Source organism: Oncorhynchus mykiss, chromosome 2 (assembly GCF_013265735.2).
Source record: "Oncorhynchus mykiss isolate Arlee chromosome 2, USDA_OmykA_1.1, whole genome shotgun sequence".
Lineage (NCBI taxonomy): Eukaryota > Metazoa > Chordata > Actinopteri > Salmoniformes > Salmonidae > Oncorhynchus > Oncorhynchus mykiss.
The window spans coordinates 11,703,746-11,721,558 of NC_048566.1; the positions used below are offsets into that span (position 1 = coordinate 11,703,746).

A 17,813-nucleotide genomic window follows, 5' to 3' on the forward strand; every position below is an offset into this window, starting at 1 on the left:
TCAGACCGTTAGTCCACTGTGTCTCCTTGAGGTCTGAACCAGGAGTTTGATATCAGACCGTTAGTCCACTGTGTCTCCTAGAGGTCTGAACCAGGAGTTTGATATCAGACCGTTAGTCCACTGTGTCTCCTAGAGGTCTGAACCAGGAGGTTGATATCAGACCGTTAGTCCACTGTGTCTCCTAGAGGTCTGAACCAGGAGTTTGATATCAGACCGTTAGTCCACTGTGTCTCCTAGAGGTCTGAACCAGGAGTTTGATATCAGAATGTTAGTCCACTGTGTCTCCTAGAGGTCTGAACCAGGAGTTTGATATCAGACCGTTAGTCCACTGTGTCTCCTAGAGGTCTGAACCAAGAGGTTGATATCAGACCGTTAGTCCACTGTGTCTCCTAGAGGTCTGAACCAAGAGGTTGATATCAGACCGTTAGTCCACTGTGTCTCCTAGAGGTCTGAACCAGGAGTTTGATATCAGACCGTTAGTCCACTGTGTCTCCTAGAGGTCTGAACCAGGAGTTTGATATCAGACCGTTAGTCCACTGTGTCTCCTAGAGGTCTGAACCAGGAGGTTGATATCAGACCGTTAGTCCACTGTGTCTCCTAGAGGTCTGAACCAGGAGTTTGATATCAGACCGTTAGTCCACTGTGTCTCCTAGAGGTCTGAACCAGGAGTTTGATATCAGAATGTTAGTCCACTGTGTCTCCTAGAGGTCTGAACCAGGAGTTTGATATCAGACCGTTAGTCCACTGTGTCTCCTAGAGGTCTGAACCAAGAGGTTGATATCAGACCGTTAGTCCACTGTGTCTCCTAGAGGTCTGAACCAAGAGGTTGATATCAGACCGTTAGTCCACTGTGTCTCCTAGAGGTCTGAACCAGGAGTTTGATATCAGACCGTTAGTCCACTGTGTCTCCTAGAGGTCTGAACCAGGAGTTTGATATCAGACCGTTAGTCCACCGTGTCTCCTAAAGGTCTGAACCAAGAGGTTGATATCAGACCGTTAGTCCACTGTGTCTCCTAGAGGTCTGAACCAAGAGTTTGATATCAGATCGTTAGTCCACTGTAACTCCTAGAGGTCTGAACCAAGAGTTTGATATCAGATCGTTAGTCCACTGTGTCTCCTAGAGGTCTGAACCAGGAGGTTGATATCAGACCGTTAGTCCACTGTGTCTCCTAGAAGTCTGAACCAGGAGGTTGATATCAGAACGTTAGTCCACTGTGTCTCCTAGAGGTCTGAACCAAGAGGTTGATATCAGACCGTTACTCCACTGTGTCTCCTAGAGGTCTGAACCAAGAGGTTGATATCAGACCGTTAGTCCACTTTGTCTCCTAGAGGTCTGAACCAGGAGGTTGATATCAGACCGTTAGTCCACTGTGTCTCCTAGAGGTCTGAACCAAGAGTTTGATATCAGACCGTTAGTCCACTGTGTCTCCTAGAGGTCTGAACCAGGAGTTTAATATCAGACCGTTAGTCCACTGTGTCTCCTAGAGGTCTGAACCAGGAGGTTGATATCAGACCGTTAGTCCACTGTGTCTCCTAGAGGTCTGAACCAGGAGTTTGATATCAGACCGTTTATCTATCGTGTCTCCTAGAGGTCTGAACCAAGAGTTTGATATCAGATCGTTTATCCACTGTGTCTCCTAGAGGTCTGAACCAGGAGTTTGATATCAGACTGTTTGTCCACTGTGTCTCCTAGAGGTCTGAACCAAGAGGTTGATATCAGACCGTTAGTCCACTGTGTCTCCTAGAGGTCTGAACCAGGAGTTTGATATCAGACCGTTAGTCCACTGTGTCTCCTAGAGGTCTGAACCAGGAGTTTGATATCAGACCGTTAGTCCACTGTGTCTCCTAGAGGTCTGAACCAGGAGTTTGATATCAGACCGTTAGTCCACTGTGTCTCCTAGAGGTCTGAACCAGGAGTTTAATATCAGACCGTTAGTCCACTGTGTCTCCTAGAGGTCTGAACCAGGAGTTTGATATCAGACCGTTAGTCCACTGTGTCTCCTAGAGGTCTGAACCAGGAGTTTGATATCAGACCGTTAGTCCACTGTGTCTCCTAGAGGTCTGAACCAGGAGTTTGATATCAGACCGTTAGTCCACTGTGTCTCCTAGAGGTCTGAACCAGGAGGTTGATATCAGACCGTTAGTCCACTGTGTCTCCTTGAGGTCTGAACCAGGAGTTTGATATCAGACCGTTAGTCCACTGTGTCTCCTAGAGGTCTGAACCAGGAGTTTGATATCAGACCGTTAGTCCACTGTGTCTCCTAGAGGTCTGAACCAGGAGGTTGATATCAGACCGTTAGTCCACTGTGTCTCCTAGAGGTCTGAACCAGGAGTTTGATATCAGACCGTTAGTACACTGTGTCTCCTAGAGGTCTGAACCAGGAGTTTGATATCAGACCGTTAGTCCACTGTGTCTCCTAGAGGTCTGAACCAGGAGTTTGATATCAGACCGTTAGTCCACTGTGTCTCCTAGAGGTCTGAACCAAGAGGTTGATATCAGACCGTTAGTCCACTGTGTCTCCTAGAGGTCTGAACCAAGAGGTTGATATCAGACCGTTAGTCCACTGTGTCTCCTAGAGGTCTGAACCAGGAGTTTGATATCAGACCGTTAGTCCACTGTGTCTCCTAGAGGTCTGAACCAGGAGTTTGATATCAGACCGTTAGTCCACCGTGTCTCCTAAAGGTCTGAACCAAGAGGTTGATATCAGACCGTTAGTCCACTGTGTCTCCTAGAGGTCTGAACCAAGAGTTTGATATCAGATCGTTAGTCCACTGTGTCTCCTAGAGGTCTGAACCAAGAGTTTGATATCAGATCGTTAGTCCACTGTGTCTCCTAGAGGTCTGAACCAGGAGGTTGATATCAGACCGTTAGTCCACTGTGTCTCCTAGAGGTCTGAACCAGGAGTTTGATATCAGACCGTTAGTCCACTGTGTCTCCTAGAGGTCTGAACCAGGAGGTTGATATCAGACCGTTAGTCCACTGTGTCTCCTAGAGGTCTGAACCAGGAGGTTGATATCAGACCGTTAGTCCACTGTGTCTCCTAGAGGTCTGAACCAGGAGTTTGATATCAGACCGTTAGTCCACTGTGTCTCCTAGAGGTCTGAACCAGGAGGTTGATATCAGACCGTTAGTCCACTGTGTCTCCTAGAGGTCTGAACCAGGAGTTTGATATCAGACCGTTAGTCCACTGTGTCTCCTAGAGGTCTGAACCAGGAGTTTGATATCAGACCGTTAGTCCACTGTGTCTCCTAGAGGTCTGAACCAGGAGTTTGATATCAGACCGTTAGTCCACCGTGTCTCCTAAAGGTCTGAACCAAGAGGTTGATATCAGACCGTTAGTCCACTGTGTCTCCTAGAGGTCTGAACCAAGAGTTTGATATCAGATCGTTAGTCCACTGTGTCTCCTAGAGGTCTGAACCAAGAGTTTGATATCAGATCGTTAGTCCACTGTGTCTCCTAGAGGTCTGAACCAGGAGGTTGATATCAGACCGTTAGTCCACTGTGTCTCCTAGAGGTCTGAACCAGGAGTTTGATATCAGACCGTTAGTCCACTGTGTCTCCTAGAGGTCTGAACCAGGAGGTTGATATCAGACCGTTAGTCCACTGTGTCTCCTAGAGGTCTGAACCAGGAGGTTGATATCAGACCGTTAGTCCACTGTGTCTCCTAGAGGTCTGAACCAAGAGGTTGATATCAGATCGTTAGTCCACTGTGTCTCCTAGAGGTCTGAACCAGGAGGTTGATATCAGATCGTTAGTCCACTGTGTCTGCTAGAGGTCTGAACCAGGAGTTTGATATCAGATCGTTAGTCCACTGTGTCTCCTAGAGGTCTGAACCAGGAGGTTGATATCAGACCGTTAGTCCACTGTGTCCCCTAGAGGTCTGAACCAGGAGGTTGATATCAGACCGTTAGTCCACTGTGTCTCCTAGAGGTCTGAACCAAGAGGTTGATATCAGACCGTTTCTTCCATTAATTTGAAGTCATTTGATTTGTCTTCACTTCCTTGGTCGTTGTGTAAATATTTATTATGTTCTGGAACTACTACAGGTACCCATCTCATTGTTATTCAGTTATTAGTGATACACAAGTTGTTTTTTTCACCCATCATGCATCATGTCTGCAATGGTCATTGTCCAGCACCTATGTTTTTAAGGAATAAAACACTTTTCATATTGTTAAAACCTCACTGTAAAGGTTCTGGGTTCATGTTAAACCCTCATATTAAAGGTTCTGGGTTCATGTTAAACCCTCACTGTAAATGTTCTGGGTTGATGTTGATACCTCACTGTAAAGGTTCTGGGTTCATGTTGATACCTCACTGTAAAGGTTCTGGGTTCATGTTTAAACCTCACTGTAAAGGTTCTGGGATCATGTTTAAATCTCACTGTAAAGGTTCTGGGTTCATGTTGATACCTCACTGTAAAGGTTCTGGGTTCATGTTTAAACCTCACTGTAAAGGTTCTGGGTTCATGTTGATACCTCACTGTAAAGGTTCTGGGTTCATGTTTAAACCTCACTGTAAAGGTTCTGGGTTCATGTTTAAATCTCACTGTAAAGGTTCTGGGTTCATGTTTAAACCTCACTGTAAAGGTTCTGGGTTCATGTTTAAACCTCACTGTAAAGGTTCTGGGTTCATGTTTAAATCTCACTGTAAAGGTTATGGGTTCATGTTGATACCTCACTGTAAAGGTTCTGGGTTCATGTTTAAACCTCACTGTAAAGGTTCTGGGTTCATGTTTAAACCTCACTGTAAAGGTTCTGGGTTCATGTTGATACCTCACTGTAAAGGTTCTGGGTTCATGTTTAAACCTCACTGTAAAGGTTCTGGGTTCATGTTTAAATCTCACTGTAAAGGTTCTGGGTTCATGTTTAAACCTCACTGTAAAGGTTCTGGGTTCATGTTTAAACCTCACTGTAAAGGTTCTGGGTTCATGTTTAAATCTCACTGTAAAGGTTCTGGGTTCATGTTGATACCTCACTGTAAAGGTTCTGGGTTCATGTTTAAACCTCACTGTAAAGGTTCTGGGTTCATGTTTAAACCTCACTGTAAAGGTTCTGGGTTCATGTTTAAACCTTACTGTAAAGGTTATGGGTTCATGTTTAAACCTCACTGTAAAGGTTCTGGGTTCATGTTGATACCTCACTGTAAAGGTTCTGGGTTCATGTTTAAACCTCACTGTAAAGGTTCTGGCTTCATGTTGATACCTCACTGTAAAGGTTCTGGGTTGATGTTGATACCTCACTGTAAAGGTTCTGGGTTCATGTTTAAACCTCACTGTAAAGGTTCTGGGTTCATGTTTAAATCTCACTGTAAAGGTTCTGGGTTCATGTTTAAATCTCACTGTAAAGGTTCTGGGTTCATGTTTAAACCTCACTGTAAAGGTTCTGGGTTCATGTTTAAATCTCACTGTAAAGGTTCTGGGTTCATGTTTAAACCTCACTGTAAAGGTTCTGGGTTCATGTTGATACCTCACTGTAAAGGTTCTGGGTTCATGTTTAAACCTCACTGTAAAGGTTCTGGGTTCATGTTTAAACCTCACTGTAAAGGTTCTGGGTTCATGTTGATACCTCACTGTAAAGGTTCTGGGTTCATGTTGATACCTCACTGTAAAGGTTCTGGGTTCATGTTTAAACCTCACTGTAAAGGTTCTGGGTTCATGTTTAAACCTCACTGTAAAGGTTCTGGGTTCATGTTGATACCTCACTGTAAAGGTTCTGGGTTCATGTTTAAATCTCACTGTAAAGGTTCTGGGTTCATGTTTAAACCTCACTGTAAAGGTTCTGGGTTCATGTTTAAACCTCACTGTAAAGGTTCTGGGTTCATGTTTAAATCTCACTGTAAAGGTTCTGGGTTCATGTTTAAACCTCACTGTAAAGGTTCTGGGTTAATGGTGCCTCATACTAACCTCCACTTGTCTGTTGTCAGGGGATCTGGGCTTGCTGAATATGATGGCAGGTGCTGCTGTCACTCTGACAGAGAAGTCCGTCAGGATGGGGGTGAGGATGGCTCTCCTCTCCTGGTGTCTCCTGATACTGGGGGTGGGGGAGAACAGAGAGAGAGGTCAGGATGGGGGTGAGGATGGCTCTACTCTCCTGGTGTCTCCTGATACTGGGGGTGGGGGGGGGGGACAGAGAGAGAGGTCAGGATGGGGGTGAGGATGGCTCTCCTCTCCTGGTGTCTCCTGATACTGGGGGTGGGGGGGGGGGGGGGGGGGGAGAACAGAGAGAGAGGTCAGGATGGGGGTGAGGATGGCTCTCCTCTCCTGGTGTCTCCTGATACTGGGGGTGGGGTGGGGGGGGGGGGGGGGAGAACAGAGAGAGAGGTCAGGATGGGGGTGAGGATGGCTCTCCTCTCCTGGTGTCTCCTGATACTGTGGGGGGGGGGGGGGGGGGGGGGGGGGGGGGGGGGGGGGGGGGGGGGGGGGGGGGGGGGGGGGGGGGGGCAGAGAGAGACGTCAGGGGGGAGGTGAGGATACCACACACACATCACAGGGTCCAACCTGTGGATTATGTCCTCTACAATACCACACACTCCACAGGGTCCAACCTGTGGAATATGTCTGTAACTAACCTCTACAATACCACACACTCCACAGGGTCCAACCTGTGGAATATGTCTGTAACTAACCTCTACAATACCACACACTCCACAGGGTCCAACCTGTGGAATATGTCTGTAACTAACCTCTACAATACCACACACTCCACAGGGTCCAACCTGTGGATTATGTCTGTAACTAACCTCTACAATACCACACACTCCACAGGGTCCAACCTGTGGATTATGTCTGTAACTAACCTCTACAATACCACACACTCCACAGGGTCCAACCTGTGGATTATGTCTGTAACTAACCTCTACAATACCACACACTCCACAGGCTCCAACCTGTGTAATATGTCCTCTACAATACCACACACTCCACAGGGTCCAACCTGTGGAATATGTCTGTAACTAACCTCTACAATACCACACACTCCACAGGGTCCAACCTGTGGAATATGTCCTCTACAATACCACACACTCCACAGGGTCCAACCTGTGGATTATGTCCTCTACAATACCACACACTCCACAGGGTCCAACCTGTGGAATATGTCTGTAACTAACCTCTACAATACCACACACTCCACAGGGTCCAACCTGTGGAATATGTCCTCTACAGTACCACACACTCCACAGGGTCCAACCTGTGGAATATGTCTGTAACTAATCTCTACAATACCACACACTCCACAGGGTCCAACCTGTGGAATATGTCCTCTACAATACCACACACTCCACAGGGTCCAACCTGTGGAATATGTCCTCTATAATACCACACACTCCACAGGGTCCAACCTGTGGAATATGTCTGTAACTAATCTCTACAATACCACACACTCCACAGGGTCCAACCTGTGGAATATGTCCTCTACAATACCACACACTCCACAGGGTCCAACCTGTGGAATATGTCCTCTACAATACCACACACTCCACAGGGTCCAACCTGTGGAATATGTCTGTAACTAACCTCTACAGTACCACACACTCCACAGGGTCCAACCTGTGGAATATGTCTGTAACTAACCTCTACAGTACCACACACTCCACAGGGTCCAACCTGTGGAATATGTCCTCTACAATACCACACACTCCACAGGGTCCAACCTGTGGAATATGTCTGTAACTAACCTCTACAATACCACACACTCCACAGGGTCCAACCTGTGGAATATGTCTGTAACTAATCTCTACAATACCACACACTCCACAGGGTCCAACCTGTGGAATATGTCCTCTATAATACCACACACTCCACAGGGTCCAACCTGTGGAATATGTCTGTAACTAACCTCTACAATACCACACACTCCACAGGGTCCAACCTGTGGAATATGTCTGTAACTAATCTCTACAATACCACACACTCCACAGGGTCCAACCTGTGGAATATGTCCTCTACAATACCACACACTCCACAGGGTCCAACCTGTGGATTATGTCTGTAACTAACCTCTACAATACCACACACTCCACAGGGTCCAACCTGTGGAATATGTCCTCTACAATACCACACACTCCACAGGGTCCAACCTGTGGAATATGTCTGTAACTAATCTCTACAATACCACACACTCCACAGGGTCCAACCTGTGGATTATGTCCTCTACAATACCACACACTCCACAGGGTCCAACCTGTGGATTATGTCTGTAACTAACCTCTACAATACCACACACTCCACAGGGTCCAACCTGTGGATTATGTCTGTAACTAACCTCTACAATACCACACACTCCACAGGGTCCAACCTGAGGAATATGTCTGTAACTAATCTCTACAATACCACACACTCCACAGGGTCCAACCTGTGGAATATGTCCTCTACAATACCACACACTCCACAGGGTCCAACCTGTGTAACATGTCTGTACCTGGGCAGTTCCTACTTCAGCTCCAACACAGCGTAGCTGGAAGCGAGACGGGGGGTGTGTTAGAAGCGGAGGGAGACGTTATTTTTGACAAGCCTCTATTAATAAGAAACACAAAAAGACCTCAACTTAAGATAATTTAAAACGACAAAAACCTTTACCTCTATGTTCATTCCAACAATCAAGCTCTATATTTGTGGGAAACATTTGTTAGCAGCAAAAAACTAATATATACAAGCGATCGGTAGAAGACGGTGTTAATTACCACATCTGTTGCCTCTATTAAAACAACCAAACTGCGTAGCCTCCGATACTGCTACAGAGCCAGGAGGATTACAGCAGAACGATTCCTAGGTGGCCCTACGGTACTGTTCTGACATTCACTGTGTGTGTTACCAGTATCCTCGGGGGGAGGCAGGCCAGATCACTGTTTCTCTGAGAGTTACTTTGAGTGGGCTGATTTCCCGAGGAGGTGGAATGATCTGGGAGACAGAGAGAGAGGGTCCTAAGAGGTTCTGGGTAATCTCCTTCAGAGTTACAGTGAAACAGTGAGTGTCCCGTTGCATGGGACAGGTGCCATCCCTCACCACAGAGAGAGAGAGAGAGGGAGAGAGAGCAGAGAGAGAGAGAGAGAGAGAGCAGAGAGAGAGAGAGAGCAGAGAGAGGAGAGAGAGAGAGAGAGAGAGAGCAGAGAGAGAGAGAGAGAGAGCAGAGAGACAGAGAGAGCAGATAGCGAGAGAGAGAGAGACAGAGAGCAGAGAGCGAGAGAGTGAGAGACAGAGAGACAGAGAGACAGAGAGAGACAGAGAGACAGAAAGAGAGCAGAGGGAGAGAGAGACAGAGGGAGAGAGAGAGAGAGGAAGAGAGAGAGAGGAAGAGAGAGAGAGAGAGCAGAGGGAGAGCAGAGGGAGAGAGAGAGAGAGAGAGAGAGAGAGAGAGAGAGAGAGCTGGTGTTGGACCTCACCAATCAAGCTGACACCAGCACTGCTTCAAAAGAAAGAATTCCAATAAACAAAATCATGAACCAATCAAAGGAATCATACTTACAATACTGGAAAAACGAAACAAAATCCCAAAGCCGACTAAATTGCTATCTGACCCTAAACAGAGAATATGAATTGGCTGATTATCTCTACTCTGTCAGAGATACGAAGCAGAGACAGATCCTTACCAAGTACAGGCTGAGTGACCACCGATTGGCAATAGAAACCGGCAGACATAAAAAGACATGGCTACCCAAAGAGGAGCGTGTATGTGGTCACTGCATGACAGGGGAGGTAGAGACAGAGATGCACTTTCTCCTTTACTGTGATAAATATTCCTCACAAAGAGATTCATTATTCACAGAAATTACTACATATATTCCACATTTTTACAAATTGAACCCAGAGGAAAAACTAAGAATACTCATGGGCGAAGGAGCAATGGCTCCTCTTGCAGCCAAATATGTATTTTCCTGCCATAGCCTGAGGGACACTGAATAATAACATCTGCATAGTAAACAGTAATTTACTTATTATTACTATTATTGTTATTACTATAATTATTAATGTTTACTGTAGACTGTTACCATTTTATTGTATTTATTTTTGTATTATTATTTACTACCATTTTATATTATTATTTGCTATCATTTATGATTTTGTTACAATGTATATTGTATACATTGTTGCTTTGGCAATATTGACACAATGTTTTTCATGCCAATAAAGCAGCTTGAATTTGAATTTGAATTTGAGAGAGCAGAGGGAGAGAGAGAGAGAGAGAGACAGAGAGAGAGAGAGCAGAAGGAGAGACAGAGAGAGAGAGAGCAGAAGGAGAGAGAGAGAGAGAGAGACAGAGAGAGAGAGTGAGACAGAGAGAGAGAGTGAGAGAGAGAGAGAGAGAGAGAGAGAGAGAGAGAGAGAGAGAGAGAGAGAGAGAGAGAAACGGCTCAGTTTACCAACTAGGCCTCAGAGTCCCAGGGAAGATACTGTGTACAGTACATCTGCAGTGGTATAAAGTACTTAAATATAAAACACTATAAAGTACTACTGAAGATGTGTTTTGGGGTTTCTGAACTTTACTATTTTTGACAGCTTTTACTTTTACTTCACTACATTCTTAAAGAAAATAAAGTATTTTTTACTCCTTTCATTTTCCCTGAAACCCAAAAGTACTCATTACATTTAGAATGTTTAGCAGGACAGGAAAATGGTCTAATTCACACACTTATCAAGAGGTCATCCCTACTGCCTCTGATCTGGAGGACTCACTAAACAGAGAACATCCCTGGTCATCCCTACTGCCTCTGATCTGGAGGACTCACTAAACAGAGAACATCCCTGGTCATCCCTACTGCCTCTGATCTGGAGGACTCACTAAACAGAGAACATCCCTGGTCATCCCTACTGCCTCTGATCTGGAGGACTCACTAAACAGAGAACATCCCTGGTCATCCCTACTGCCTCTGATCTGGAGGACTCACTAAACAGAGAACATCCCTGGTCATCCCTACTGCCTCTGATCTGGAGGACTCACTAAACAGAGAACATTCCTGGTCATCCCTACTGCCTCTGATCTGGAGGACTCACTAAACAGAGAACGTCCCTGGTCATCCCTACTGCCTCTGATCTGGAGGACTCACTAAACAGAGAACGTCCCTGGTCATCCCTACTGCCTCTGATCTGGAGGACTCACTAAACAGAGAACATCCCTGGTCATCCCTACTGCCTCTGATCTGGAGGACTCACTAAACAGAGAACATCCCTGGTCATCCCTACTGCCTCTGATCTGGAGGACTCACTAAACACAGAACATCCCTGGTCATCCCTACTGTCTCTGATCTGGAGGACTCACTAAACAGAGAACATCCCTGGTCCATCCCTACTGCCTCTGATCTGGAGGACTCACTAAACAGAGAACATCCCTGGTCATACTCTACTGCCTCTGATCTGGAGGACTCACTAAACAGAGAACATCCCTGGTCATCTCTACTGCCTCTGATCTGGAGGACTCACTAAACAGAGAACATCCCTGGTCATCCCTACTGCCTCTGATCTGGAGGACTCACTAAACAGAGAACATCCCTGGTCATCCCTACTGCCTCTGATCTGGAGGACTCACTAAACACAGAACATCCCTGGTCATCCCTACTGTCTCTGATCTGGAGGACTCACTAAACAGAGAACATCCCTGGTCATCCCTACTGCCTCTGATCTGGAGGACTCACTAAACAGAGAACATCCCTGGTCATCACTACTGCCTCTGATCTGGAGGACTCACTAAACAGAGAACATCCCTGGTCATACTCTACTGCCTCTGATCTGGAGGACTCACTAAACAGAGAACATCCCTGGTCATCTCTACTGCCTCTGATCTGGAGGACTCACTAAACAGAGAACATCCCTGGTCATCTCTACTGCCTCTGATCTGGAGGACTCACTAAACAGAGAACATCCCTGGTCATCCCTACTGCCTCTGATCTGGTGGACTCACTAAACAGAGAACGTCCCTGGTCATCCCTACTGCCTCTGATCTGGAGGACTCACTAAACAGAGAACATCCCTGGTCATCCCTACTAGCCTCTGATCTGGAGGACTCACTAAACAGAGAACATCCCTGGTCATACTCTACTGCCTCTGATCTGGAGGACTCACTAAACAGAGAACATCCCTGGTCACCTCTACTGCCTCTGATCTGGAGGACTCACTAAACAGAGAACATCCCTGGTCATCCCTACTGCCTCTGATCTGGTGGACTCACTAAACAGAGAACGTCCCTGGTCGTCCCTACTGCCTCTGATCTGGAGGACTCACTAAACAGAGAACGTCCCTGGTCATCCCTACTGCCTCTGATCTGGAGGACTCACTAAACAGAGAACATCCCTGGTCATCCCTACTGGTTCTGATCTGGTGGACTCACTAAACAGAGAACATCACTAGTGTTCCCTGGTTAACTGTAAATGATGTCTGAGTGATGGAGTGTTCCCTGGTTATCTGTAAATGATGTCTGAGTGATGGAGTGTTCCCTGGTTATCTGTAAATTATGTCTGAGTGATGGAGTGTTCCCTGGTTATCTGTAAATGATGTCTGAGTGATGGAGTGTTCCCTGGTTATCTGTTAATGATGTCTGAGTGATGGAGTGTTCCCCTGGTTATCTGTAAATGATGTCTGAGTGATGGAGTGTTCCCTGGTTATCTGTAAATGATGTCTGAGTGATGGAGTGTTCCCCTGGTTATCTGTTAATGATGTCTGAGTGATGGAGTGTTCTCTGGTTATCTGTTAATGATGTCTGAGTGATGGAGTGTTCCCCTGGTTATCTGTAAATGATGTCTGATTGATGGAGTGTTCCCTGGTTATCCGTAAATGATGTCTGAGTGATGGAGTGTTCCCTGGTTATCTGTAAATGATGTCTGAGTGATGGAGTGTTCCCCAACTCTATTGGCTGGGCTCAGCTCTGACCTCAACTATATTGGCTGGGCTCAGCTCTGACCTCAACTCTATTGGCTGGGCTCAGCTCTGACCTCAACTCTATTGGCTGGGCTCAGCTCTGACACCAACTCTATTGGCTGGGCTCAGCTCTGACACCAACTCTATTGGCTGGGCTCAGCTCTGACACCAACTCTATTGGCTGGGCTCAGCTCTGACACCAACTCTATTGGCTGGGCTCAGCTCTGACACCAACTCTATTGGCTGGGCTCAGCTCTGACCTCAACTCTATTGGCTGGGCTCAGCTCTGACCTCAACTCTATTGGCAAAAAGAGGAGTCCTACACACTGAAGCACTGTGTGTGTGTGTCTCTCAGTGTGTGTGTGTCTCTCTCAGTGTGTGTGTGTCTCTCTCAGTGTGTGTGTGTCTCTCTTAGTGTGTGTGTGTCTCTCTCAGTGTGTGTGTGTCTCTCTCAGTGTGTGTGTCTCTCTCAGTGTGTGTCTCTCTCTCTTAGTGTGTGTGTGTGTCTTTCAGTGTGTGTGTGTCTCTCTCAGTGTGTGTGTGTCTCTCTCAGTGTGTGTGTGTCTCTCTTAGTGTGTGTGTGTCTCTCTCAGTGTGTGTGTGTCTCTCTCAGTGTGTGTGTCTCTCTCAGTGTGTGTCTCTCTCTTAGTGTGTGTGTGTGTCTTTCAGTGTGTGTGTGTCTCTCTTAGTGTGTGTGTGTCTTTCAGTGTGTGTGTGTCTCTCAGTGTGTGTGTGTCTTTCAGTGTGTGTCTCAGTGTGTGTGTGTCTTTCAGTGTGTGTGTCTCTCAGTGTGTGTGTGTCTCTTTCAGTGTGTGTGTGTCTCTCTTAGTGTGTGTGTGTCTCTCTCAGTGTGTGTGTGTCTCGTCTCAGTGTGTGTGTGTCTCTCTCAGTGTGTGTGTGTCTCTTTCAGTGTGTGTGTCTCTCAGTGTGTGTGTGTGTCTTTCAGTGTGTGTCTCTCTTAGTGTGTGTGTGTCTCTCTTAGTGTGTGTGTGTCTTTCAGTGTGTGTGTGTCTCTCAGTGTGTGTGTGTCTTTCAGTGTGTGTCTGAGTGTGTGTGTGTCTTTCAGTGTGTGTGTCTCTCAGTGTGTGTGTGTGTGTGTGTGTGTGTGTGTGTGTGTGTGTGTGTGTGTGTGTGACTATGTGTCTCTCAGTGTGTGTCTCTCTCAGTGTGTGTGTGTGTGACTGTGCCTCTCTCAGTGTGTGTGTGTGTGTGACTGTGCCTCTCTCAGTGTGTCTCTCAGTGTGTGTGTGTGTGTGTGTGTGTGTGTGTGTGTGTGTGTGTGTGTGTGTGTGTGTGTGTGTGAGACAGTGCGTCTCCATGGTTACGCGGCATGCTGCTCTATTCTAATGTATTTCTATCTGACAGGGAACTCATCAGGAATGCCTTTCAGCGACGCCGGGGATTCTGGGTCCTTCTGAAAACACACAGCTGAAAAAACCAGCCAAGTCAAACAGGCCGTAAAACGTCTGCTTGTTTTAGCTCCCGGTTCTCTATGAAACATGACGGGCTTTGTAATTATGAGTCTGTACGGGAAAGCTGCACGAACCGGAGGGAACCAAGCAGATGAGTGGCCCAAATAGTACCCTATACCCTATGTAGTGCACTACATTAGACCAGAGCCCTATGGACCCAGTAGTGCACTACATTAGACCAGAGCCCTATGGACCCAGTAGTGCACTACATTAGACCAGAGCCCTATGGACCCAGTAGTGCACTACATTAGACCAGAGCCCTATGGGCCCAGTAGTGCACTACATTAGACCAGAGCCCTATGGGCCCAGTAGTGCACTACATTAGACCAGAGCCCTATGGACCCAGTAGTGCACTACATTAGACCAGAGCCCTATGGGCCCAGTAGTGCACTACATCTGACCAGAGCCCTATGGGCCTAGTAGTGCACTACATTAGACCAGAGCCCTATTTGGGACTCACAGTCGGTCACTGAGCCTTGTTGAACCTCACCATTTGATCACACAGAGCACCTCCCTCTACCAGCTGAACATCTGACAGGATGTGATGCGATCAGCCAACCAAGTCGTAACACATCCTGTTACCTACTAGTTACAACACTCGGATTCAGAGATTTACTGATTGGTAGAATCAGATGTGTTTCTGCTTGGCTGGGACAAAACCCTGCACCCTGCACCCACACTGGCCTGGTGCCGATATGATTGGCCACCTTGGTACTAAGATGTGGTTAGGTACTTCCTTATTGGATAGTTGTACCCAGTAGTCTGTCCTGATTGGATAGTTGTACCCAGTAGTCTGTACTGATTGGGTAGTTATACCCAGTAGTCTGTCCTGATTGGTTAGTTGTACCCAGTAGTGTGTCCTTATTGGATCGTTGTACCCAGTAGTCTGTCCTGATTGGATAGTTGTACCCAGTAGTCTGTACTGATTGGGTAGTTATACCCAGTAGTGTGTCCTTATTGGATAGTTGTACCCAGTAGTCTGTCCTGATTGGTTAGTTGTACCCAGTAGTGTGTCCTGATTGGTTAGTTGTACCCACTAGTGTGTCCTTATTGTATTGTAGTACCCATTAGTGTGTCCTGATTGGTTAGTTATACCCAGTAGTCTGTCCTGATTGGTTAGTTATACCCAGTAGTCTGTCCTGATTGGTTAGTTATACCCAGTAGTCTGCCCTGATTGGTTAGTTATACCCAGTAGTCTGCCGTGATTGGTTGTTTACCTGCTGGCCATGTTCCATTCCAGGGCAGGATTCTGTGAGTTCCTCTCTGTCTCGGTGGACACGCCCCCCTTAGACCCCTCCTTCTCTGGTTTGAGCTGCTCCCATTGGGCGGTACCGATGTTGATGGACTGCAGATCCAGCTGGTACTGACGGTCCTCCACCTCTGACCCCGGGTCGCGCAGGATGCCCAGGTTCAACGCTCGCCTGGGGGAGGAAAACAGGGTGAGGGAGAGAGACGTTATGAGGTTAAACAGCCCCAATAACATCACCTGAAACAGACCGGAACGCAGACCGGCCAGACCTCTGACATCATAGGTACCACCTCTGTCATGTGATCAGCATTACCCATCACCCCCTGGGGCTCATTCGGGTTTGTTATAGTGCATGGGAATCAGTCAGTTCCCTGACCTATGATGACACCACTTCTGAACACAGAGAGACTCATTTGTTGCATAACGTAGCTGTTACCATGGCTACCTGCGGTTGTTTCAGCTCGCTACCTGCACACTAACCAACAGTCACAGTCAATAGAGGCAAGACGACACAGTGTCAGCTGACCGAACCACTGAGCCTGCAGAGCTGTGGTTGGTTTATAATGTGATGTGACCAGACCAGTCAGAGTCTACCCTGGGTGGGCAGTAGACTACCTCTCACTGAACCTCTCCCAGTGTGTAGACTACCTCTGACTGAACATCTCCCAGTGTGTAGACTACCTCTCACTGAACCTCTCCCATGATGTAGACTACCTCTCACTGAACCTCTCCCAGTGTGTAGACTACCTGCCACTGAACCTCTCCCAGTATGTAGACTACCTCTCCCAGGATGTAGACTACCTCTCCCAGTATGTAGACTACCTGCCACTGAACCTCTCCCAGTATGTAGACTACCTCTCCCAGGATGTAGACTACTTCTCCCAGTATGTAGACTACTTCTCCCAGTATGTAGACTACCTATCACTGAACCTCTCCCAGTATGTAGACTACCTCTCCCAGGATGTAGACTACCTCTCCCAGTATGTAGACTACCTGCCACTGAACCTCTCCCAGTATGTAGACTACCTCTCCCAGGATGTAGACTACCTCTCCCAGTATGTAGACTACCTGCCACTGAACCTCTCCCAGTATGTAGACTACCTCTCCCAGGATGTAGACTACCTCTCCCAGTATGTAGACTACCTCTCCCAGTATGTAGACTACCTGCCACTGAACCTCTCCCAGTATGTAGACTACCTCTCCCAGGATGTAGACTACCTCTCCCAGTATGTAGACTACCTCTCCCAGTATGTAGACTACCTGCCACTGAACCTCTCCCAGTATGTAGACTACCTCTCCCAGGATGTAGAGTACCTCTCCCAGTATGTAGACTACCTCTCCCAGTATGTAGACTACCTGCCACTGAACCTCTCCCAGTATGTAGACTACCTCTCCCAGGATGTAGAGTACCTCTCCCAGTATGTAGACTACCTGCCACTGAACCTCTCCCAGTATGTAGACTACCTGTCACTGAACCTCTCCCAGGATGTAGACTACCTGCCACTGAACCTCTCCCAGTATGTAGACTACCTGTCACTGAACCTCTCCCAGGATGTAGACTACCTCTCCCAGTATGTAGACTACCTCCCACTGAACCTCTCCCAGGATGTAGACTACCTCTCCCAGGATGTAGACTACCTCTCCCAGTATGTAGACTACCTGCCACTGAACCTCTCCCAGTATGTAGACTACCTCTCCCAGGATGTAGACTACTTCTCCCAGTATGTAGACTACTTCTCCCAGTATGTAGACTACCTATCACTGAACCTCTCCCAGTATGTAGACTACCTCTCCCAGGATGTAGACTACCTCTCCCAGTATGTAGACTACCTGCCACTGAACCTCTCCCAGTATGTAGACTACCTCTCCCAGGATGTAGACTACCTCTCCCAGTATGTAGACTACCTGCCACTGAACCTCTCCCAGTATGTAGACTACCTCTCCCAGGATGTAGACTACCTCTCCCAGTATGTAGACTACCTCTCCCAGTATGTAGACTACCTGCCACTGAACCTCTCCCAGTATGTAGACTACCTCTCCCAGGATGTAGACTACCTCTCCCAGTATGTAGACTACCTCTCCCAGTATGTAGACTACCTGCCACTGAACCTCTCCCAGTATGTAGACTACCTCTCCCAGGATGTAGAGTACCTCTCCCAGTATGTAGACTACCTCTCCCAGTATGTAGACTACCTGCCACTGAACCTCTCCCAGTATGTAGACTACCTCTCCCAGGATGTAGAG

General features: G+C 47.2%; 1 protein-coding gene across 6 annotated transcripts in view; it reads right to left on the minus strand.

Moving 5' to 3' along the window:
* LOC110513475 (vacuolar protein sorting-associated protein 13B) overlaps nt 1-17,813 on the minus strand; it is an 818,772-nt gene that overhangs the window by 231,807 nt on the left and 569,152 nt on the right. For all 6 annotated transcript variants that reach the window (XM_036938036.1, XM_036938048.1, XM_036938043.1 and 3 more), the window contains exons 32-33: nt 15,538-15,741; nt 5,907-6,033 (exon numbers count right to left, since the gene is read on the minus strand). In XM_036938036.1, the coding sequence (XP_036793931.1) occupies nt 5,907-6,033; nt 15,538-15,741 (331 nt within the window). The remainder of the gene's footprint in view (nt 1-5,906; nt 6,034-15,537; nt 15,742-17,813) is intronic.